Source organism: Prionailurus bengalensis, chromosome B3 (assembly GCF_016509475.1).
Source record: "Prionailurus bengalensis isolate Pbe53 chromosome B3, Fcat_Pben_1.1_paternal_pri, whole genome shotgun sequence".
Taxonomy (NCBI): Eukaryota; Metazoa; Chordata; class Mammalia; order Carnivora; family Felidae; genus Prionailurus; species Prionailurus bengalensis.
The window spans coordinates 33,116,853-33,142,401 of record NC_057355.1 but is presented as its reverse complement, the minus strand read 5'-3'; the positions used below and the strand labels follow the sequence as shown (position 1 = coordinate 33,142,401).

The window sequence follows — 25,549 nt, the reverse complement described above, 5'->3', positions numbered from 1 at the left end:
ATCTAGAACACTCACACGAGCAGCTAACAGACTGGCCCTCTTCTGGCTGTTTCGCCTCCACTGACTGAGTCAAACCCCCAAAGCTGTGTCAGGCTGGGCTGGGATCCTCCCAGGCCACAGTCCTCACCATGGTACATTGGCTTAGTGTCACCACCGACTCAGAACCTCTCATCCCAGGGGTCATTATCCTGCAGGCTCCTTTTATAATGTTCTGCACTTCCTCCCCATTGATGCAAGCTCTCAATGCTCAACCTCCCTTCCAAACATCTTTTCGGTTCCCCTGGAAGTCCCATTGGGTTATAAACAAATGCCTCCATTTACCCACTCTCTGCTGGGGCATTCTCTGTATCTCCTATTTTGTTTTGTTTTTTAAATCTTTCTCCCGAGGTCACTTCTGTGGACCTCGTTTGTTCAGATCTCAAGTGACCAGTAGGTGGTGTTAATATTCATCTGGGATCCCTCTCTCATTTCCCACCATTTCACTTACATTTTGGGGTCATGACAAAAATTCCTAAGGAAAACAAGGATGCTGTTTGATTTTGAGAATCATGGCATCTACTCAGTGTCTTTTTGTCGTTGGTGTTATATAATGATCGACTCTGAGTGATTTCTCAGATATCTTAAGAGTCAAGTGGCTTATATATATTCTTTCTCTCTACTCTAACTGCTCCATGTCAGCCACCCTGGGTGACCTCATGGGCTTTGTGGATATCCTGTCTCTTAGCCACACTGACCCTGCTCTCCTCCCTCTCCCTCTCCACCATCTTCACCACCCGAGAGGAGATTGCATGGCAACATCCAGTGCTGGAAAATGCCAGTATAGGCTAGCAATTCCATTGATTCCTATTAGTGGTAAGGTTGAGAATGCCTTCGGCTTGGGAGTTTCTCAGAGCTAATAGAAGGGGACCAAAACACAGGTAGCCCTGATATAGGACATAAGCTAAAGGAATAAATGAGCTTCTTGAGGCTTTTATGTTATCCAATTCAGCTCCCTGGTGTTGGAGAGAGGACTGTGTGTGTGTGGTGGTGGTGGGTGGGTGGGGAGGGGTGTGGAACTAGGAAGACGAGCTAGGCTTTCCTCAGCTCCTCTGGTAATCTATTGTTTTGGCCACTTCAACTCCTTTGTGGAAAGTGGCTTGGTGTGTGTGTGTGTGTGTGTGTGTGTGTGTGAGAGAGCGAGAGAGAGAGAGAGAGAGAGACAGAGAGAGAGACAGAGAGAGAGACAGAGACAGAGAGACACAGAGAGAAAGAGATACAAGTTTCATGGCAGGAAACCGGATAGAGCTGAATCCACAGCAAAGAGAAGGAAACTCCCAACATTTCCAAAACATGGAAGCCATGCACCAGAAAGTGATGCACCAAACACTATTGCCTACAAGTTTCTTGGCTTCCTTGACTCTTCTGAAACAGTATACTTCTAGTCTCAAATACACAACCTTCCATTTTTATGCCCCTACTTCCTTCCTCATACACAGTACATCTACTGTTGGATCTCTTTGAGTGCTCCAATATGTTGACACTCTTATTGTGTCCCAGTCATTCTGCCCATTCTGGATTTATTTCCTTACCTATTTAGACTAGACCACATGATTTACCACTTTAATAAGTCACTTTCCAGCATCCTTGAGTGCCTCAATGACTTGTCCTTTTACTTCTTCATCCACTCCTAGAAATCCCCAACTCTGGGTCAATCCAACCATCCATATTCTCTCCTCTTACTATATATAGCCTTCGAGGTACTAGATGGGCAAAAATCACAAATGTATTACTAAGAATTTCAGCCAAACCCATGTATACTTCCCTCTTTTAATCCCCTCTGTGACTCTTCCAAACATTTGCCACTTTCCTTAAACTTACCTTAGCACACCCCTTCTCTTCTTGCTGCACAAGTCCTTGCTCCCACTACATGGAGACTATCAAGACCCTCAAAAATAAATTTTGCGTCCTCTTGCCTCTGAACCTATCTGCACATATGCATCTTTGCTTTTTTGTTTTCCGGCTCTTCTCAAGCAAATACCTTGATCTATATCTAAACTCTCTTCCACAGTTTAATAAATCCTTATTATTTTTTAAATATTTATTTTTGAGAGGGGGGGCAGGGGCAGAGAGAGGGGGAGACAGAATCTGAAGGCGGCTTCAGGCCCTGAGCTGTCAGCACAGAGCCCGATGTGGGGCTCGAACCCATGAGCTATGAGTTCATGACCTGAGCCAAAGTCAGACGCTTCACCGACTGAGCCATCCAGGAGCCCCAATAAATCTTTATATCAACATCAAATATGTATGCCTTAGAAAGATATTTATTAAACACCAGTTACCAGGTTGGACAATTGGGATAGAGTGCTAAATGGAACCCAGCTGCAATAGATGTCTGTTGAATTACTTTGGCACCTCTTTTCCATGAGTTGCACATTCCTCTTTTATTTACTTAGTTGCAGTGGGAGCTGCCATATTACTGCCTGAATGGGTTAGAGTGGGCACCTAAACTAAGGTTGGCAAGTGGTCCTTTCACTGGGAAGTTTGTAACTGGGACTGACAGTCAGAAGCAGAGTATAACAGGGTAACTTGGAAATTGTTGGCAGTGGCCATTTTCTGCCCTGTGGACTAGGACACAGAGCTATTCTGCAACAAATGTGAAGCTGAGGCAGATTCAGAAAGCTGTGCAGAGACGAGACTCTCCAAAAGAGGACTTTCTGGGGTCCTTAAAGTGCTGCAGCTTCTAGTTCCATTCCTGAGGTCTGGCTGCATCCTCGTCCTGAGATTCCAGGGTCCTTCCAAACACAATTTCTTTCTGCTCAAGACAGTATTTTGTGTTGGGTTTCTGTCACTTGCAACCCAAAAACAAAATCCTGTCACTCTTGCTGGAAAGTTGGACTGCCTTGTTTTGTGACTGCTGTTTGTTGGGACACATTGTCCTTTGAGGAGAGAGCACTGGGTAGCAAATGCCAGGATGTTGTTTCTTATTTTCATTCTTCATTAAGGTGTTGCAAGGACAACACAGGCTCAAATACAGCTGAAAGCTGCCTGGAAACCACAGGGCCAGGGTGTAACTCTATTCTGCGAAGTCCTTTTTGCATATTGCTAGTTCCTTGAGACTACTGAGGTCAGATAATCATGGGCCTTGCTGAATGACAGCTGCCAAATTATCTACTACACTGCTTCTAAGCTATCAATTATCCCCTTGCTCTCTTGAATCTTCAACACTTCCTTCTCTATTGGCTCCTTGGATCGGCACTTAAATTCACTCGCCTCTTAACAAAATCCATTCTAGATTCCCCAACTCTTTCTTCCCATTATAGGTAAACACCTTGAGGAAGATGTTCATACTCAGTGACAAGCCATAGCAATCAAGTGACCGTACTCTACCCTACAACTCCTCTTGCTGAGGTTGTCTATGATCACCTTATCTCTAAAGGCAACAGATGTTTTCCAGGTCTACCTTACTTGACCTCTCAGGAACATGTGACACTATTGACCACTCCTGCATTCCTGAAGCACTTTCTTTTCTTGGCTTCTGTTACACTACATGCTTCTGGTTATCTTTTTATATGTCTGCTTGTTTCTTTGCAAGTTCCTTTTCTTATTTTGTACCTTAAATGTGTTGGTGTTCCCTGGGTTTGGTCCTAGTCCTAAATCTTCCTCTCTGGTCTGAAACTTTCCTGGGGCAATCTCAACTATTTCCTTGGCATTACTGCATATACTGGAATGTAATAGCAACCCCCCCACCCCCAACAATAATCCCTTAGAAAAGGGGTTATATTCTGATTTTATATTCCGATCTTTAAAAAGCCCTTCATAGGGGCGCCTGGGCGGCTCAGTTGGTCAGGCGTCTGACTCTTAATTTTGGCTCAGGTCGTGATCTCACAGTTTCGTGGGTTTGAGCCCAGCGTCAGGCTTTGCGCTGGCAACTCGAAGTCTGCTTAGGATTCTCCCTCTCTCTCTCTCTGCCCCTTCCCCACGCACGCTGTCTCTGTCTCTCTCAAAATAAGTAAATAAACTTTAAAAAAATTAAAAAAAAGTCCTTCATCTTACTGGATGTTCTCTCAATTATTTTGAACATCAAAATGCTCTTTGGGGGAATATGCATTAGCATGAAGTAATCTCATTCAATGTTCATATAGAAGCCATCTGACAAAATTGGTAAGAAAGGAAACAAAAAATTTAACACCGATTTAGAAATTACTTCCAGGAAAACACCTTCAAATTTGCCAAGTGTCGGATGTCCTTGTAAACAAGCCCTTAAGAGTCATTATGAAAAAATATATAAGTTAATATGAGTACAGGATGAATGATGTAGTGTGATTAGATACTCTGGCCTGGAATAAAATTCCCAGCGATAACGTCAGGTATCAAGTCAAAAATTTAGGTGGAAGTAAAGATCATCTGTCTTGGGAAACCGTGTCAGAGACTCAAAATGTGACTCTGGTGACAATAAAAACACTGTGAAGAGCTTCAATAAAATCATTTTAAAAATTATATTTCCCAAATAAAGTGTGTAAGCATAATTAACACATTAAATATTGTCAGTAGATCTCTAATTATTTTGTCGACATCTCTAAAAGTTCATATATTTTAGCTGGTGACAAAGTTTTATTGGGGATGGATTTTAATTGGGAAAATGGGGTTCGATCTCTATTCAGAGGCGCCTTATATTTAGACATAGTGGCATCTGTTGATGACTCATCTCTAGCCCAGTTCTCCCTGCTAAACCCCAGACCCAAATAACAAACAGTTTATTGATATTTCTACTTAGATGTCCCTTAGGCACTTTAAATTAAACTTGCCCAAAGTTACTCACATTTCTTCCCATCTGCTCCCCTCTCAGTGAATGTCACCACCTTCATTCTGACGCCCAAGCTGAAATCTGAGTCCCACTCGCCTCCGGTCGGTCTCCCACACACCTCTGTTGTTTCTGTCTATCTCCTAAATCTCTCTCTTATCTGCTCACTCCTCTTAACCCCCTCTGCTTTACTCCAGGCCACCAGCATCTCCTCCCTGGACTACTGTTAACAAAATCCAAACTGGTTTCGTAGGTCTTGTCTCCTTCCAACCTACACTTCAAGAAGCAGCCTGAGGGATCCTTCTAAAATGCAAATCCGATGTAATTTCTCACTGCAGGATAGCTAGCTCCTGCCCCTCTTCTTCCATTTGGCTCAGTTTAGAGACTGATGCTTCTTCCCTAATTCCCTAACCCTCCCCCCACCCCTTCCTTCTGCCCCCACAAACAGTTTAGTCAGGTTAGATGCTCTTACTATGTTTCCCACACTCCTTATCTTTCCTTACCATAACACCCTTCACACTTCTTTGTTATAACTGTTTATCTTTCCTGCTAGACTGGGAAACCTTGTCTATCTGGCTCACCACTGCGTTCCTTGAACACAGGGCAGAACATGAGACGCAGTGTTTTATAAATATTAAATGATTGAACCAATAATTTTGTAATCTCAGCACCCAGCACAGTATCTGGCAAACAACGGATCTTCGATAATATTTGTTGAATTAATAGATTGTTGTGGAACTAAAGATATATGTTTAATTAAGCAACATGTAATGCGCAAAATTAATGTTGTATAGGTGCTTTGTCCTTAAGGAGCACATGTCCTTAATTAGGCTTAATTTAGAGATGGCTCCCTAGGACAGGCAGCTTTTGGAAGAGAAAGGGAGAAATAAAGTCTTACCTAGTGAAATGTAAAGGGCAAACGTAAAAATGTCAACACCTGTGTAGAAGGAAATTTTGTTTTTATGACATGGGTAACTCCCAGTTAAAATCTTCCAAGACCAGGAAGTGTTCTGTACTGGGATCTACTAGTCAGGGGGCTAGCTTTCTTCTTCTCTACCTTGGATTCTGGTATTCAGCCAGGGAATCAGCTACAGAATCTTAATTACTGCTAGCAATTAAACACTGAAATGTATTGCCTCTCTAAAGTTGGAAAATAATACCTTTACTATAGAGAATATGATTCTTACCAAGTTTTATATTCATAGGCTTTATTAATTTTTGTATCAAAGTACACTTAGAAAAAATTTCACAGGAATATTTGGTCTAGTTATTTTTGGCCTGCACTTTGATAACTTATACTAACATACAATGGCCAGTCTGTTTTCTTTGCTCTAAAACTTTCTTTGTGCACTATTCCTTGAACACGAGCCTCATGTCTGACTTAGATGGAAAAAAGTGTTAATTTCACGAATTAATGGTTAATATCTCTCCGTAGATTAGTAGTTTAGACTACATAAAATATGTTGATTAGCAGTATAAACGTGGATTGAAGTATTAGCTGAAAATCTTGTTGGGAGGATGAAAGTGATAAGATTCCTAAGAAAATCTCTCAGAGATGCCTTACTAAAGAGAAGTTAATGACTTCAAGTGCTGATTTTTAAAGGGAATATCTATAACGTCAGTTACATTGAAACAAGGTGAAGGATCTGAATTCAAGTGTGTGCTTGGGTTACTTGAACTTCCTCTTGAACCGATATAGAATCTGTAACTTTTTATTTGGGGCTCCATGTGTTAGTGGTTTATTAGAGTGGGTTTAACTAAAATTGTGATTTAATCACAAGTCAGAAATACATGATGTGAGTCACCCTCTTTTACAGAAAGTGCTTTAAACTTTTTGAGTTAACCCCGATGGACACGGGGGCGGCGGGGAGGCTGAGACATTAGTGACACAGTTCACAGAAGTCATACCTGAAAATCAGTCTGTTTACTTTATTAACCGCAACTCATATTTCTTCAACTGGGGAGATAAATGTAAGCTTCATTTTAGAAGTCACATTATATATTTTATAGTTTTATGATTGAAAATTTTTCAGACTTGGAAAAGATATCTGATAATTAACATTTGCAAGGCAATTTATAGTTTCCAAAGGGCTTTTTTCATTAATTATCTCAGAAAACTGAATAATGATGTGATTATTAAAGGTTAATTAAGCAAATACTTGTGAAGTAATTGGGAGGTAATCTATTTCCAATTTAACAGGTCAATCAGGGGTATTTGGAAAATATTTTGCTGGCTAACAACTCTAACCAAAACAAAAAGATATTTAAATTGTTTCCCTAGTGGAAAACAATAAGCGTGTCTGTTCTTTTAGGAGTTAATTGTTTCAAAGAACTGGGATGAGGGCTCCTAATTCCACCGTTTTGATGACCTAAGAGGTTTTACGAGGAGCCTGAGCTCTTCCCTCCTAATGTCAACGCAAGCCTTACGTTGCTTATTTCGGCACTTCAGAATAAAAGAAAATATCTGAAGAAAAATAATTACGAGAAGGCATGCAAAGATGTGGAAATCAAAGAATAAAGCCACCTTATGGCAAGCAACATATTTTGGCTATTGACTACCCAGGGCAGTGAACAAAAATCCAAACCATATTAAGACGTGACTGTTCAAGCGAATAACCACACAAAGAGATTTTCTTAAATTTTCCATAGCAGTATTCCCATCAGCAGTGTAACTTACAAACTGCTTTTCCCCTAACTCTGGGGCTGCCTCACGATGACCAGGTGTTTAAAATCACATTCCTCTCGCTCCCGGTTTATCGGCTAAAGACGTGATTTCGATTCGAGAGAGAGAAGTGCCCCGCAGAGGTATAGGTAAAAGGTTTGCTACAGCTGGAGCATTAGCCTTGGGCCCCCGCTCGGGCTGGAGGGGTGGACACCGGGCACCTTTGTCTGCGCCCTGCTTCCCTGGACCCGGGCCGAGCGGCGCGGGTGGGGGCGCGGGCCCCGGCCCTGTCCGGGGAAACGCGCGGCGAGGGCGGCCCGGCCTGGAAGCTGGAGGTCAGCGGCGGCGCGGTGGGCCCCCTCCCACGGGAGCCGCGCCAGGTCCCAGCAAGAGCCGGGCGGGATCGCTATTGTTTTTGGCGAGCACATAAATCCCCGCGCCGACCCTCTGTGCACCCAGGTTTCCTCCCGGAGGCCATTCGGTTTCCTCTGAGGCCCTATATAGAGGCCCTGGGCCCAGGCTGAGGAGAGCTGCACGCCCGCTCCGGCCTCCCGGACAAGTCTAGGCTCGGAGCGCGTCTCGCCCCAGGTCTCCGCAGCCCGAAGCGGCAAGGGAGGTGAGAGAGGGGGATTGCTCCCTGGGGCAAGGAAAAGGCGGCGGGGGCGCGCGGGGACGAGGGGCTGCGGCGTGCCGGCGGCCGCGGGGAGGAGGAGGATCCGCTTCTCCGGGGTTTCCCTGACGCCAGCAGCAGCGCCCGGCGCGCGCGCCCCGCGACAGTCCGCGGCTCCGGGCAGGGAAGGGGGAAGGGAGCGGGCCCGCCGCCGCGGCCGGCGAGGCGGCAGCCGGGATTGGAGCGGGGGCGGGCCGCTCGCGGAGCCGAGGGGGTGCAGGCGAGAGAGGCGCGCGCTTGCGCGTGCGCGGGTGTGCGCGCCCGGGGCCCCCGCCCCCCACCCCCGCCGCCCGCGGTCTCCGCCCCCCTCGCGCTGGTGTGTGGAGTCGGAGTCGGCGGCGGGTGGCGGCGCCTGGAACCTGGAGACCGACCCCCCCCACCCCCGGTCCGGAATGTACTGACTCCCCCCTTCTCTGCACTCCTCCCCTCTCCGCCCCCCTGCAGGAGGGAGGCGCCCCCGAGTCTCCCCTCCCGCGAGAGGGGCCGCGCAGGCCGGGCCGGGCGGAACAGCGGCGGCGGCGGCCGCGGGAGCCGAGTCTGCAACGAGGGACCGGCTGAAGCGCGCGGGAGGGAAGGAGGCGAGGGCTCCGCGGCGCTGGCGCCGCCGCCGCTGCCGCCGCTCGCGGGGCAGAGATGGCGGCGGAGCGGGGAGCCCGGCGACTCCTCGGCACCTCCTCCTTCTGGCTCTGCTGCCTGCTGCTGCTCGGGCGCCCGGCGCCCGCCGCGGCCGCCAGGAGCGGCTCCCCGCCGCAGTCACCAGGTAAGCGGGGGCGCGGGCCCTAGAGGAACGGGGTAGGGGCGGGGGCGCGGCACCCGCACCGGCGGCTGCGGTGTTTTTGTTTAGGATCCTGGAGGAAACGTGCAGGAACTTCTCTGCCGCGGCTCAGGTTGCCAAAGAGAAAGGGGGTCGCGCGGGGCGGAGAGTGAAGTAGGCGGGCGGGGGCGCCGCCGGGGGAGGGGCGGCCGCGGGGGCGCGTCGGGGGCTCCCGGGTCTAGTTCTGCGCTTTGTACCCGGAGGCAGGTTCACCCCTCGCCTCCCTCCCCTCCCCCAGGCTCATCCCACTTGTAAGAGTGGGACATTCTTGTGCTCACACAAGCACCAGTAGAGGCCACTACACACCTCATTAAATAAACAATCGCACGGCCAATTCATTAATTTTCAGGAAAGGAAGGGGGAGGGGGGGGCTTGAACTCCACATTCCCTGGCCAGGGATTTCCCAGCTGAAGTCCCAGGGAAGCGCTGGCTGATCTCGAGGGACTCCTCGTGCGGGGATTGTAGCCCCGAGGCTGCCGAAGAGAGGGTGTCAGAGGGGCACAATTGCCTCCTCACAACCCCTGTTGTTGACTTAACTATGAGGGCGCCTTGGAGAACCGCTCCAACTGATTATATCTGTTAGTGTTTCCGTTATGAGATGCCTCTTCTTTCCTGGGGGTTACGAGGATATTTACAGCCTGGTGATTGCTCTTAACCCAGGGAATTGTCTAAACACTGGATTTTAAGTACTTTATGTTTCCAAGTGGCAATATATATATTTAGCCTGAAAAGCCTTTTTCAGGTGTTATTTTTAAATATCATTGATTATTGAAATTACCTGCATCCCTGTTTATTTAAGGGAGCGAATGGACCAAACGCCAAGCCTGCCTGTAGACCTCACAGCATAATACGTTGAGAAGAAGCGGGACACACGCAGCAGTTGAAGGGCAAATTAGCATATAATCTGTTTAAATTGTTTGACCAAGGTGGTATATCACAAAACTTGACAAAACTCTCACCTACTAGTATGATATCTGAACTATTTGCATTTGAAAGTCATCTGATGGGGAAAGTGGCAGCTTCTAATCGCTGAACCTTTACTTGTTTTTCCTATTCATAGTGAATAGGGTTTAAAATCACGCTGCAAATGTAACTTTACTGATAAACTTTCTTTTGATTTTCTTGCAGAATATTATTAGCTCATGGCTTTTGTCAGTGTTAAAGCTTTAACTGTGAATACCAATGGGCGTTATCTAAACAGCAGTATAAATAACTGTTTTAGTATCAAACTTGCACATTCAGCCTGTACCTAGTTCAGAATACACGTTTTGGGCCTGAACTGTAGGTAACTGATCCAACCTTTCTATTCTTGGGGATGGGCAAGTAACATGTAACTATTTTGGAATACAAATTCCTTCTTGCTCTTAATTTATATGTAGTTCATATTATGTATGTGTTAGGTAATTGGTGGAGTTTGTTTAGAATTTTGTCAGTAATTTTGAAAGTAAAGTGCTAATAATTCTATCAGGTTAATGAAAGTAATGTAAGCAGTCTGTTAGAAGTGGTTGAAATATCTATTTCAACATTGATTCAACTGATGAGCTTTTATTTTGTGCTGAGGAGGTGCAGGCATTGCTTAAAATGTGTGTCCTACCTTCCTGGAGCTTTGAGTCAGGTGAGTGGGTGGGAAGGATAGTCATTAAAGTGCTGATTATGTAATTAAGTAATTGTGATTAACACTAGAAAGGAGAAGAAGAGTGTTTGAGAAAGTGTATACTGCAGGGACCTAACCTATTGGGGTGTCAGAGTATCTGAGAAGTGAGATCTGAAGGGTGAGTAGGACTGGAGGCTGGGAGGCTCGCAACTAGTTAGTGATATAGTGGCAACTAGAACCCAGATCTGATTCTTTTTTTTTTCTTCTTCAGTGTTTATTTATTTATTTTTGAGAGAGAAAGAGCACAAGCAGAGGAGAGGCAGAGAGGGAGACACAGAATCCAAAGCAGATTCCAGGCTCTGAGCTGTTAGCACAGAGCCTGATGTGGGGCTCGAACTCACGAACTGTGAGATCATGACTTGAGTTGAGTCTGATGCTTAAATGACTGAGCCACCCAGGCGCCCCAGTACACAGATCGGATTCTTGGTTCAGAGTGCTTTTCCCAAGCCACCTTGCCTCATTTCAAAAGTGAAAGGAATAACAGCAATAAGGAGGGGCTGATCAGTTCTGTCATACGCTGTGGAGAGATCGAAGGAATTGAAAACTGAGTAAGTGGCAACTGAAACAAGTGGTCAGTAAATCACATGTCATTTGTCAGTGGTTTTAATTTTTTTATCTTTGGAGAGGGGTAGACTCAGAAACCTTTTTGTAGGGGATTACAGTGAGTAGGTGGTAGGGGATGGAGGTATTTGGTAGAAAAAGGAGAAAATTACAGAGCGTGGGACAACAGGATAAATGGAGTGGCCTTCCAGTCTAGGGTACACGTTGAGGAGGACAGAGAAGGGGAGGAACTGGTGATAGAAAATGGTCAGCTGTGGTGGAGGGTTAGAAATGATTAGGCATTTAGGCACACTATTTTAGGAAGGAAGGAAGGGGAGATTTGATGGGTAGGGACCTAAGGAAAGACATCAGGGCAGAGCAGCCTGCCTGAGCAGTGCAAGTCTTCTCTAATCAGAGTGAGGGTTAAGGAACGGCCATTCCGTAGAATTGAGATGCAAGAATGGGGAAAGTTAGGAAGTCAGCTCAGCTAAAATCAGTTTGAATATAAAGTAGACTAGATCAGCTATTTCCACACTTTGTCCAGCAGCTTTCTGTATGCCAAGAGCAGAATTAGTGAAGTTTTAATCCAGTATTGGTTGCTTATGAGTTAGTTGAAACACGTAGAAACCTTTTAAAAAAAACTTTTATTAGGGTAGTCCAGTATTCCATTCCTTGGTCAGAATGCAAAGAAGTATTTGATGCAGTGCCACAATGGTGGTGAGGTTAGCCTTGACCTAGACATCAGAGGTTTTCTGTAGAGATCCTGTAGCCTAATTGCTCACTTAAGGGAAGAATCCTCTTGTCAGCATCTTGCATAGATGACTCTGTATGCACTGTTTACTTGGTGATGTGATTCATTACCTCACAAGGTGGTCTATTCCTGTTTTGAATAACTTCTGTTAGTAAAACTTTGCTTTATGCAGTACATTTAACTTTAATTTTCACCCTTCCCACCCTTCTTGATTTTTCCCCCCTTTTCTCTGGCCTTTTTTGACATCACCCTATCTCTAATTCATCCCTTACTTTTGTGATCAGTTGTTATTCAAGTTTTTCTTTCTCTCCCTCATTAAATTTGGGTATCAAAGTTGATCTCATTCTGCTTGTCTTCACTTGCTACCTGTATGCTAATGACTCTCCTAGACCACTTTTCTTTATGTACGACTCAGTAGCTTCACTGAATAGGCACCTTACATCATACGATACGGAAGGTAAAACTCATTTTTGTTCCTCTTCTCTCCTCCTTCCTTCATCCCCTTTCTCTAGACAATAACAAACCAGTTCGTGGCCCAGGGTTCTCACATTTTTGAATGATTGCATGGACTTGTCTTCCCGTGTTACCTGTCTTGGGCATCTCTGTTTGCCATTCACCTAAGTTGAGGTCTAGAAGTCATCCTGGACCCTCCCATGTCCCTCATTCCTGTAGCCAATACTTCTATTTGATTTTTACCTCCTAGATCTTTCTTGAATCTGAATCTTTTCCTCATCATCTCCACTGAGACTAGCAGTAGTGGTCTTATAATTAATCTCTTTATCTCCACTGTTACCCTCCAGACATCTGTCCTCCAGCTGGAATGAGTTTTCTTATGTCCTTTTCTGAGCTTGCCACACTCCTACTTATAGTCTCTTATTAGTGTTCCACAGCTTGAGTGTTAGAGTCTAAACTCCTTGGCCTGGAGATTGTGAAGGTCCTTTGTGTTTTTTACCACAGGCCTCTCCCATCCCCCAGTTTAAAGCCTCGCCTGTTGGCACCTGTAATGTGCACCCGGTGTTCTGCCACATCAGATTTACTGCAGGGCTTCATGTTCCCATGCCTTTGACGTGCTGTCCTTTCTTCTTGTTAACGCCACTTCCCACCTTGTCTACCTCTGAAGTTCCTATTCATCATTCCGTGAATTTTTCTCTACCATCCCGCTGCCCAAAGAGAGGTAGAGTCCTCATTCTCTGTGTTCCCATGGCTTTTGAGTACTTTTTGTCTTGTGGTATTTTCTTGTCTCCTCCAGTAGTCTGAACCTCTTGAGGTTTGGGACTTCTCTTATTTACCTTTTGTGTAGCTAGTGTAGCATAAGCATCTGGCAGAGGGGGTAACCAGTAAATGTTTGTTGAGTGAATGTTGAATTGCCTTTGTTTCTACCCCTTAGGGCCATATAGCACAACTGGTTTCTTTATATGATGGCCTTTCATGTGTCTGATCACAACATTTGTGTGTAAGAATGTCACTTTCCCCTCCTTCTCCTTTCTTTTTTTTTTTTTTGAAAAATTTTTTAATGTTTATTTTTGAGAGAGAGAGAGAGACAGAGTGCGACTGGGGGAGGGGCAGAGAGAGAGGGAGACATGGAATCCGAAGCAGGCTCTAGGCTCCAGGCTGTCAGCACAGAGCCGGATGCGGGGCTCGAACTCATGAACCGTGAAATCATGACCTGAGCTGAAGTTGGACACTTAACCAACTGAGCCACCCAGAAGCCCCTCCCCCCCTTCTCCTTTCTAAATTAATTGTCCTTTATTCCTTCAGCCACTCTTCACATTACCTAGTTGTCTGCCCCTTTGTGAGTTTGGTCATCCTCTTGATATGCTATGGTTTTAGCATTTATTACCTTTGTCATCTTTGGGAAGATCAGTGATTTTACTGAGTCTTCTGTAAATAGAGACTGATGCTTGCCTAACAGGATGAGGCATAAAAGAGTGTAGATTTCCAGGAGGAATGTTCAGAGGAGATAAGAAATGTGGCTATTCTTAGCAGACCGTATGAAAACTAGTATGTGATATGGGATAGAGAAAAAAGACTTAGGGTATGAGGCAGAGGATTTGGGATATGACTCCTGGTTCCATGCTTTTTGTATCTGATGGGGGTTATAGGCAGGCAAGAATAATACCTTGCTTATGTAACTGGATTCTCAGAAAAGTGAAATGTGAAACTGCTTACAAACTGTAAAGTACTATATCTTTGTGGGATGGTTTTAATATTTCTTTATGAACTTTTTAAAACGGTAATTCTGTTAAATTTTTGAAAGTGTAGATTTTTTTTCTGTTGGCTTAATTGATCATTGTTGGTTTCTTTATAAGTTTTCTCTACATTAATAACAAATATTGGGATAATGTTAATCTCATTACATGTGGAGGCTTTGGGCTCTATTTAATAGTCTTTTCCCAAACATTGTATTTTATTAGTGATTTTTGTGTGGTTGGGAGGTATTTACCGTGTCATTGGTAGGTATTTTGGCTTCTAGGTAAAATCACATCAGTAACAGGAGAACAGAAGAAATGACCATAGATAAGATCAGATTGACCAGATTAGCTACTTGAGGTTAGGAAAAATCTAGTGTTTATGATTTTAAAACATTGACTTTGCCATGGACCACAAGCCAGTGAAAGATATTACAATATAACCCAAATTTTGGATTCATTGAGAATGAAAAGAGTTTTTTGATTAGAATTTTTTGGACATAGAGACAAAGGTCATTTAGAACCACTGGTGTAATCTTGGTATATTTCTTTCTTGTTTCTGTTAATATGGCACATCATTGTTACATTATAATCATAGTATATGTACAACTTTATATGTAGATGTTCTCCCTTAATGGTTATGCCAGCCAGGTTTTGGTTGCTAGATTATCTTTAATTAATTAATACTTATTTTTAATTTTTGTTTATTTCTGAGAGAGCGTGAGTGTGGGAGGTGCAGAGAGAGAGTGGGGTGACAGAGGATCTGAAGAGGGCTTTGTGCTGATAGTAGAGAGCCCGCTGTGGGACTTAAACTCACCAACTGCGAGATCATGACCTGAGCTGAAGTCAGACCCTCAACTGACCGAGCCACTTAGGCTCCCCTTAAATAATTTTATTTAAAAAAATTTATTTTAAGAATAATTAAATATATGTTTGAAGTAAAACAACATAGAATTAAAGTATCACTTCTACCAACAAATCCCGTTTTTACCCATAAATAACCACTTTGAGTATTTTTTCTCCTGCATTCACATATGTATGTGTAGTTTTATTTTTTACACATAAGCAGGATCATACTATCTATTGCTTTCCAACTTCATTTTGTTAAATAAGTGTATTCATTTTTTAAGTTTATTTGTTTTGAGAGAGAGAGGGAGAGAGCATGTGTGTGCACACGCATGATTGGGGGAGGGGCAGAGAGAGAGAATCCCAAGCAGGCTCCACGCTGTCAGCACAGGGCCTGATGTGGGGCTTGATCTCATGAAAGATGAAGTCATGACCTGAGCCAAAATCAAGAGTCAGATGCGTAACCGACTGAGCCATCCAGGTACCCTGATTTTTCTTTTTTTTAATTTAACAATGTGTTGGAAATCTTTCCAGTATGTATAGATTTTCCTGTAGCCATTATTGAAAATGTCTGTATAATATTCCAGTGAATGAATATGACATTAATAGTGACCAATAAAAGTGATATTTATTGAACACTCACTGAACCATAGGCATTTTGCCAAACTCTTTTACATGCATTTGATTCTTTATTGCACTTTGTAAGGCAGATGGTAATATCCAGCCATTCTACAACTGTGAAGAAGTTGGCATTTGAATCCAGGTCTTTTCAGCTCCAAAGCTATGCTCTTTATTATACTGCATGCCTCTGCTGGTATTCTCCTGTTATGGATGTTGGAGTTGTTTTTAGAATTGTGCTATAATAAAGAATGCTGTCATGGACATCTTCCTGCCTGTGGTCTTTCGTTTTATATTTTGGATCCCCACAAATGGGGTTACTGGTGAAAAGATAATTTTTGTGTGTATATGAGAGTCAAGGTTGCATTTTTTATAGAAGAGCAATGATATCATTAAGAATAATATCATTTACTAGGACTTGTACAACTTTTGCAAGACAGTTTCACCTCTGATTTGAACTTTTGAGTACTTAAGTCCATTATTTTAAAATGCAGGTCCTATAGCTTTTCTGTTTCATCTGTTAGCTGCAGGGGTTAATTACCAAATTAATAGGTAATCTCAAAGGTCCTTTCTACCTTCAAGTTTCTATAACTCTGAAGTCTATAAAATTGAGTGGTGGATATCTAAATGACCTCTATTTAGTTCTTGTGCTTGAACACTGATCATTTCTGTTCTTGGATGCAAGAATTAACCTTTTGTCATTCTTTAGAGGTCGTGTTATTGTACATTTTTTTTTCTGGCATGAGGTTGGATATGATTGGAGAAATCTTTTAAGTTGCTTGTAAAGGATTGTGTGTGATTTTGTGTAAAAATGGATTTATTGGTGATTTCAAGAAATGAAGATTTAAGTGTTAAGAAATTGTGAGATATTTGGGGCACCTGGGCGGTGCAGTCGGTTGAGCGGCCGACTTCAGCCAGGTCACGATCTCGCGGTCCGTGAGTTCGAGCCCCGCGTGGGCTCTGGGCTGATGGCTCAGAGCCTGGAGCCTGTTTCCGATTCTGTGTCTCCCTCTCTCTCTGCCCCTCCCCCGTTCATGCTCTGTCTCTCTCTGTCCCAAAAATAAATAAACGTTGAAAAAAAAATTAAAAAAAAAAAAGAAATTGTGAGATATTTTAAGTTGCAGTGTTACTTGCAACATTAGATGCTTATTCTTAGGCTTATAAGTGATACAAAGTAAATTGCCAAGGTTATAGATCTGACTGAAACCAGCCGATTTTGATTCCTCCCTTGGATTTCCTTATGTAAAGAAAGGGGAGAGAGAGGAATGGATGTTTTATATTGTAGACATTAGTACTTAAATTCTTCTTGAAAGGAGTTAGTAGTTGGCAATCTGAAAATCAGATGTGTGGTTTTTTTGCTTCTTAAAAAGAACCATGAAGGGGTGCATGGGTGGCTCAGTTGGTTAAGCCGACTTTGGGCTCAGGTCATGATCTTGCAGTTCATGGGTTCCAGCCCTGCATTGGGCTCTGTGCTGACAGCTCAGAGTATGGAGCCTGCTTCAGATTCTGTGTCTCTCTCTCTGCTCCTACCCTGCTTGCACTCTGTATCTCTCTCTCTTTCAAAAATAAATACACATAAAAAAAACTTTAAAAAATGAACCATGAAAATAAGCCCTTTAAAATTATTTTATAGCAAGAATTTTTATTTTTTAAAGTTTGTTTATTTTGAGAGACAGAGATAGCATGAGTTGGGGAGGGGCAGAGAGGGAGGGGGGAACAGAGAGAGAGAGAGAGAGAGAGAGAGAGAAAGAGAGAGAGAAAGAATCCCAAGTAGCACAGAGCCCGACGTGGGGCTTGAACCCACGAAACCATGAGATCATGACCTGAGCCGAAACCAAGAGTCAGATACATAACTGACTGAGCACCCAGGCACCCTAGAACAAGAATTTTTAAATTTAATTTTCTAGTCAGACAGTTTTTCTGTAGCCAAAACTAAAAATTTAGGTAAAATTGGCTAGTTGCAAATTTTATATTGATGGCTAATTATGCTCTGTAGAGATACTAAGGTGAATTGTACTAATGGTTTCTTTCCTTAGGAAGCCTTAGTCTAATAGCAGAGATAAGACATACTCAGAGATAATAGATAACTTAATTTGGAGGGAGAAAGTGTCATTACTGCTGTAGGTGGAAGTACAAATTCTGGAATCACTGTATTACTGTTAATCAAGTAATAGTGCTACTTTTCTCGTAATTTTGGTTCTATAGCGTTAGAGTAGTCCTAACTTAGTTTTACCAAGTCAGTAGACTAGAATTCTCAGAGGGGGTTATTTTTCATTTCCTCTAAGTGTTATGGTTACTGGAATGTTTGAATATATGAGAAATCTAATAGTGAGCTGTCTGGGGGTGCAGCTACTTCCATGACCTCAGGAATCCCGAGATTGATTATACTGGTTTTCAGGATTTATTATTGGTCAGTAATAGCCAGTAAAACTTGGTGATAAGTCCTGGGCAAAGGGAATTTTTAACATGATACTACATGAAAATTGGATACAGAATATTTGTTTTTCAGCTGTAGTGTAAGTGAATTAAAGAAATCACTTAGATATATTTATATACATATATACATTATATGTTTATATACATACAGACCTTATATACATAAGGTATAGTTAAGTTGGTAGCATTATAATGTACAGATTTAGGGACAGAATAACAAATTATGTTTTATTGATAACCTTTTATTCATAGCGTAACTTTTAATGTAACATTAAAATTTTTGTAAAATTTAAGGAATTTTTTTGCTGGTTCTTGAATGTGTTACAAGTTTGAGGTGGGGTTATTGTGTTATTTTTTTAGTATTTTAATTTATTTTTCGAGAGAGCAGAGTATAAGCAGGGGAGGGGCGGAGAGAGAGGGACAGAGGCTCTGAAGCAGGCTCTGTGTTGACAGGCTGCTAGCGGTGAGCCTGATGTGGGGCTTGAACTCACAAACTGTGAGATCATGACCTGAGCCAAAGTCAGACACTCAACTAACTGAGCCACTCAGGCACCCCAGGGTTATTGTGTTAAATTGATGTAGTGTTACCTTAAGTATCCAAGGGATTGTGGGTACGCTTCTTACGGCAATAACCCCTTTATTAATAATCTACCTCACCTACATAGAATTCAACCAATATGTACCCTTACCTCTAGAATGTAACTGAATATTAGGGAGTAAAAGAAATAATTTTCAAAGTCTGTGCAACGAAGTAGGTAAGTTTCTCAGAATCCCAAAGGTCCTTGTTTAGAGCCTATTTACCTTTAATTCACGTGCAGCTCTAACAGATTGTACTGTCTGATTTCTAATTCCATTGCTGATCAGAAGTGGGTAGAAGCTATCTTGGGAATGCCCCTTAACAACAGCAAGTTGTGTCCTTTGTAAGGAGGAAGATTCAAAATAAGATTATAAATGAGACCTCCCCTAAACAGAAATAATTGTCTCAGCTATGTTAAGGAAAGTTTCTTACCCTGTCACTGCTAATGGATTTTGCCTGCCCCTTGCTCTTTCTTTTCCCCTCATACTATAGGTAGTTGCTGACTGGGAGATATATCTTCCCTTAGAAATCTCTGGAGTCTGAAACAAACAAACAAAAAAACAAAAAGAAAAAAGAAATTTCTGGAGTCTCATCTCATCTCAAACTAATATGGGCTGGGTTGACCCCTGAGGTGGGAGAACAGGAAATGTGCATAGGAAGAGGTGAGGCGGCAGGGCAGGGTTCCTGCTCTGCTGGTCCCTGCCCCTCTGACTGTGGAACTTATCTTTACTAGCAGCATCTCTAACCCTTGTTGCTAAAATATGTATTGAATACGTATATGAATTTTAATTTTTATGTAAAATAAAAAGGGAAATCATACACTTCAACCTTTTCCCCAGGGATCATCACTCTTAATAGCTATGGACTTTGTTTTATATGTACAATTATCTTAACTATATAATATTTATATAATTAATATATATATATAAACTAACAAGTTGGGTTGTGCTGTGCATAGTCTTCCAGCTTGCTTTAAGGACATCTTTCCGTGTGAGTACATATAAATTTATCACACCTGTTTTGATAGCCGTATGGTATTTTTATAGATTTTTAAAAATTTATTTAGCCAGTTTCATTTTGATGCTCCCCATTTTTTTTCATTGTGAACATATTCAGTGAACTCATTTGTACAGATGTCTTTGTGCATATGTTCAAATGTATTATAGAATAAGTCTGTAGTTGTGACATTGTAGGGTAAAAGAGCACATGTGTTAAAATGTTTGATAGTTATTTTCCAAATTTTTCTCCGAAAGACTGACTTATGCTCCTGTCAGCAGCAAGTGAGACAGTGCTTGTTTCCCCACACATTTGCCAGCATACTAGTTATTTTCAGACTTATTAGTCTTGCCAGTTTGATCGGTGAAGAAAGTATTATCTCTTTAAATTTTATATCTTAAAATTGTTAATGGGGACGCCTGGGTGTCTCAGTCGGTTAAGCCTCCAGTTCTTAATTTTGGCTCAGGTCGTGATCTCACGGTTCCTGGGATTGAATCCTGTGTTGGGCTGTCAGTACAGAGCCTCCTTGGGATTCTCTCTCTCCCTTTCTCTCTGCCCCTCCCACTTTCTCTCTCAAAATAAATACATAAACTTAAAAAAATTGCTAATGGAGTTGAGCATCTTTTCAGATTTTTATTCATGGTTTGTTTCTGAGAATTGTCTATTCAGGTTTTTTGTTCATATTCCTATATTATTTCTTGAATCATATGTTCACTTATAAACATAAATTAAACAATACATAATTAAGAATGGGAACAATTTAAAATTTTATAATTGTTAAAACTCTCATGGTTGCTTGCAGTTTCAACTTAATGAAGAAGTGAACTGAGAAATCAAGTCAGTCTGCTTATCTGACTTCTGACCACTGCTCATGTTCACTTAATATGGTTTCGTAAGCTCTCAAACTATTCTATTTTGAAGGGAAATAAGTTAAATATTTTATTCATTGATTTGAGTGAAAAATAGGAATTGAAACAGATCCAATACCTCTTTTAAGACAGGACGAGCAATTTTGGTTCACAGTGAGTAAGTTCAGTTAATCAAATACTTGAATGTCAGTTTGGCTCAAGGTACTGAGTGGTTTCAAGTGGAAAATGGATTAAGAATGTAGCAGGAGAGACAAGTTCGAGGGACAGGGTATGATTTCCATTTTGGACACCTTGAGCCTGAGGTGCCAACAGAACATCTCTGTAAAGACATTACAGAGTTAGGCTCAAGTGAGAAACATGACTAGACCCCTGGCTAGAAATGTAGGTTCAGGGGGCAACTGGGGATGGCTCAGGTTGGTTGAGCGTCCAACTTCAGCTCAGGTCATGAGCTCCTGGTTTGTGAGTTTGAGCCCCACATTGGGCTCTGTGCTGACAGTGAGGAGCCTGCTTGGGATTCTCTCTCTCTTGCTCCTCCCTCCCCCCCTTCAAAATAGATAGATAAACTTAAAGAAATGTAGGTTCAGGAATTATATGGATAGAACTTCAAGTCATGAGGCTAGATCATATCACTGAGGAAGGAAAAAGAAAATAGAGGGCAAAAAGACTTGAGCATAGTTGGGTGTCCAAAGGAAGGGAAATATTACCCTGTCTACAGAAGAAAAGGACCTAGAGTCAGAGATATGTAACATAATAAAGTTCATTTCACCTGTGGATATCTTATTCGCAAACATCTGTATGACTAAATGGGACAGTGCAAAAGTAATATTGGTTCTTTTCCCTACTTGCATGGCATAGCCTGGGTTAGAGTGCTAGGCAAGGAGAGGGGAGGCTTCCAAACACCATTCTGAACAACTTTAAATTAAAAAAATATATATATATGTGTGTATGTTTATATGTATATATATTCACTTACCATCCTGCTGGACTGAGGTAAAAGGTGAATGAGTAAATGTATGTATGTGCTTAGAACAGAACCTAGTTTATCTTGATCATTCATTAAATGTAAACCACTGTTATTGTTGTTTTTATTTTATAAGCTGGATGGAGAGCCTAGCTAAAAATACGTGAAAATTAGATAGTGCTTATATAATTTGTTCTATATTTTTACCTTTTGGCCGTATATATAATTAGATTGTTAAATGAGGGTGCATATGTTGAGGACAAGGATTTGTTTAGTTTGGAGTATTTGGTTAAAATCTTAGAGGAGGTAGGACTTGACTTGGTTTTGAAGGCTTTTTAGATGGGTAAGTTTTTTTGGCAAGGGGGATGAAGTAAAGCACAATAGGGGTCAAGGCAGAGTCAAGGCAAAACCAGTTGAAGTGTTCTTGATCAGTAAACTATTTCTTGAAAGGTTCATTTTCTTTTTATTTTAAAGTTTATCATTATGGAGAGGTGGTTTCTCACCTGCTAAGAAGGTCGTAGGCCAGATAATCTTGTAAAGATTGTGATGCTAAAAAAGAAGGTGGAGACAGTGTTTATTGCAATTTAACACCTGAAAATTAACCTTATCATTACATACCTGCTTTTTAAGACTTTGTTTATCTCCTGGTAGATGCTATAGGCATCTTTTATGAAACATTGATTTGTCTGAAGTTTATTCAAAGTTACAAAAATAAGCTTCAGGATAATGTGTATTGTGAAGTTCTGAGAAGTTAATTTTTTCCACTTTTGAAGAAATGTTTGTTTTTAAAACATTTTTGTGGAAGCTTTGTAGGGGAGTGAACTTCTTTCTTCAGAGTAGCTGTAGTTAAGTAGAGATTTTGCAGCTTCAGAATTAGTTTTATTTGTCAGTCATTAAAATTTGTGGGTAAGAAGTATCCGATAACATTGTGGTAATAACTTGGTAGTCAGTTCCATTTTGTGCACATTTAAGTTTTAAAATTGGCCTCTGCATATGCACGACAACTTGATCTTGATATCAGATTCCTGTGTCATAGTCTTTTTCTTTCAAAACTCCCTGAACAGTTCTTTCCCTCCTCTCTACATTTAATGTTGTACATAGTATTAATATCTACTAGATCTCTTTAATTTTTTAATCTGTATATTTGTAGAATTTTTTTTAGTGTGTGGACTTTGAGATCTAGAAATTTCACCAGGCTCTGACTAGGTGGGAGTTTATTAATTGATTTTTTTTTTTCAACCTGGTACAGTGGAGCTGCATTTTAGTTAGGCATTAGATTTAAAGTCTGTAAGTAAAGTGAAGACTGCCTATTATTACATTTCCCTTTAACATTCCTTAGACAGGTCCACCTTGGAGGCTGATACTTCATCTCTCAGTATGTAGGGTATAGATGGTTTTTCTTTCTAGCATTGGAACAGATTATTGCCTTTGTTAAGTATGAACAAAGAGGAACACTTACATTTATATTGTTCAAAAACATTTTTTTTTTAACTCTAGAACTGTGGTGTGATGAGATGCTCATACTAAGGCCCACTAGAGCTGAGCTCATCTGGGAGAATAAGTTCATGTCTCAGATTGCATGTTCATATTGAATGGCAGGTAGAATGAGTTGTTCTGTGTGTATTATTTCACATTTTCTCTCACCATATATGGTTGAATTCTTTTAACTTAAAATGTCCGTATGATGTGATTTCTCTGTTTAGTGAGTCTTTGGTTCTGAATGCACACATCTCTGTTGGGGTAGGACAATTTTATTTATTATGTATACTCTTTTTTTTTTTCTGGAATTCCAGAGACATTTGCTCTCTTATGTCTTTCCTCTGTGACACTCTATTTCTCCTTTTTTGTGTGTGTCACTTAATAACTGTATTATTAGATGAATACAGATTTGGAACATTATCTTTTTCTGGTGAAAATCATGCTATTTACCTTAAAGTCTACTTTTTCTGATATTAATATGGCCCTATCAGCTGACTTTTTAGTGGTTTAAGTGTTTCTGTCCTTTTATTTTCAGTCTTTTTGTAGTCTTTATATTGCTGGTGTAGCATATTGTTAGGTTCTCTTTTTTATTTAGTCCAATGGTTTTTGTCCTTTTACTAGAGTGATCAGTCTATTTACATTTAATGATACATTAGTGGTATATTTGGCTGATATATTTGGCTTTTAAAGCTTCCATTTTATTATTTACTATTTGCTTTGCCTGTTCTGTGTTTTCCTTTCTCTCTTTTTCTTGCCTTCTTTTGATTATTTTCAGTTGTGCAGTTTCTCTTTTAGCTTACCAGTTATATATATTCTTTTTTTAAATTTTTACTTATTTTTGAGAGAGAGAGAGAGAGAGAGTGTGAGCATGAGTTGGGGAGGGGCAGAGAGAGGCAGGGAGAGAGAATCCCAAGCAGGCTCCATGCTGCCAGTGTAGAGCCTGACTCGGGGCTTGAATCCATGAACCATGATGAGATCATGACCTGAATTGAAATCAAGAGTCAGACATTTAACTGACTGAGCCACTCAGGCACCTCTACCGGATGTATATTATATTCTTTTGCTCTTCATTTAATGGTTCCCAAATGTATGTTTAACTACTTTTCCCATTTATTGGACAATGTGAGGTTTTTAGAATACATTAATTCTGTTTGTTCTTCACCTCTGATTTTTGTTTTTCTTGTTACGTATTTTCTCTTTATATTTAAGGCTTATAAGACATTATTATTTCATAAGTCATTATTCATTTAGATTTATCCATATATTAACTTCCTTAGTTACTTTTCATTTCCTTCCCCATCGCTGAGCTTCTATCTGGGATCATTTCCTTAGGCTTAGAGAATATCCTTTAGTATTTAGTTAGGAGTTATGTCTGCTGGAGGTGAATTCACTCAGTTTTTTTATGTTTGAAAACATCTTTATTTTACCTTCAATTTTTTGGGCAGCGGGTGGGAAGCACTGGGTGTAGAATTCTAGTAGATAGTTTTTTCTTTCAGCCCTTTAAATTTGCCATTCCATTGTCTGCTGGGCTCTATCATTTCTGATTAGAAGTTAGCTGTAAGTCTTAATTTCTTCCTTTTGTAGATAATGTTCTTCCCTCTTTGATCACTTTTAAGAGTTGTTCTTTGTCCATGGTTTTCAGAAATGTGACTGTGATGTGCTTAGCGTGATTTTCTTTGTATTTATCCTGCTTGTTGAGCTTCTTGTATCTATAGGATCACTTTAATCAGTTTTGGAAAATTCTTGGCCATTATCTCTTTAAATATTCTTCCCTGTTGGAGTTTAGTTCACTTAGGTCTTTGAATCCTCATCACACTGATGGGTTCAGAATGACTGGTTTTTGTAGCTTATCTGCCCTGTTTTGGTTATTAGGGTAAGGGCAATGGTCTCTTGTGACTTTCTACATTCTAACCAGAGGCAGCACTCCTTTTATTGATTTCTAAATTATATTTATTGTATTCTTCAGTTACAGAATTTCCATTCTGTTTTCTTCTGTAGTATCTAGGTTCCTGCTGAAATTCTCCCATCTTGTATTTTTATTCCTTTAACCCATTCTGTCATATGTATTCCCATGCATGTTTGCTTTTATGTCTGCTCTTTCTCCTTATTTGGGGGTCGTTTTGTCTTCTTATGTGCCTGTTTGTGATTGAGGGCCAGGAACTATGTATGAAAAATTATAGAAATAGTTTGAATGATGCTATCTTCTTCCAGAAAGGATTTACCATTGCTTCTCTTCAGATATGTGGTTATACTAGAGACACTGACAGTGTCAGATCACTTCAGGGCTGGATTTGAAATTACTTAAAATGGAGCTTCAGACCCTATGAGTTGAAATATTTTAGGGGCACCTAGGTGGCTCAGTCGGTTGAGTGTCTGACTTTGGCTCAGGTCATGATCTCGTGGCCCTTAAGTTTGAGCCTGTGTCGGGCTCTGTGCTGACAGCTTGGAGCCTGGAGCCTGGAGCCTGCTTCAGATTCTGTGTCTCCCTCTTTCTCTCTGCCCCTCCCCCACTCATGCTCTGTCTCTCTCTCTCTCTCTGTCAAAAATAAACATTAAAAAAATTAAAAAAGAAATATTTTAAGTTTACCTTTACTTCTTGGATGTAGCCCATTGAGGTCCTAATCCACAGCTTAAGGGGTTCACCCTCTTGCTTGACAGCCCTCACTCATTTTTGTCCCTTCAGGGATTGAATTTGTCAGAAGCTAAGCTC

General features: G+C 41.3%; 1 protein-coding gene across 9 annotated transcripts in view; it reads left to right on the top strand.

The window, feature by feature from the left end:
- Positions 1-8,454: 8,454 nt before the first annotated feature.
- NEO1 (neogenin 1) overlaps positions 8,455-25,549 on the top strand; it is a 242,707-nt gene continuing 225,612 nt past the window's right edge. For 3 of the 9 annotated variants that reach the window (XM_043555064.1, XM_043555061.1, XM_043555060.1), the window contains exon 1: positions 8,487-8,869. In XM_043555064.1, coding sequence (XP_043410999.1) covers positions 8,743-8,869 — 127 coding nt within the window. In that variant the 5' untranslated portion in view covers positions 8,487-8,742. Of the gene's footprint in view, positions 8,870-25,549 lie in introns of all 9 variants that reach the window. The other 6 variants (XM_043555062.1, XM_043555059.1, XM_043555065.1 and 3 more) reach the window with 5 other exon arrangements.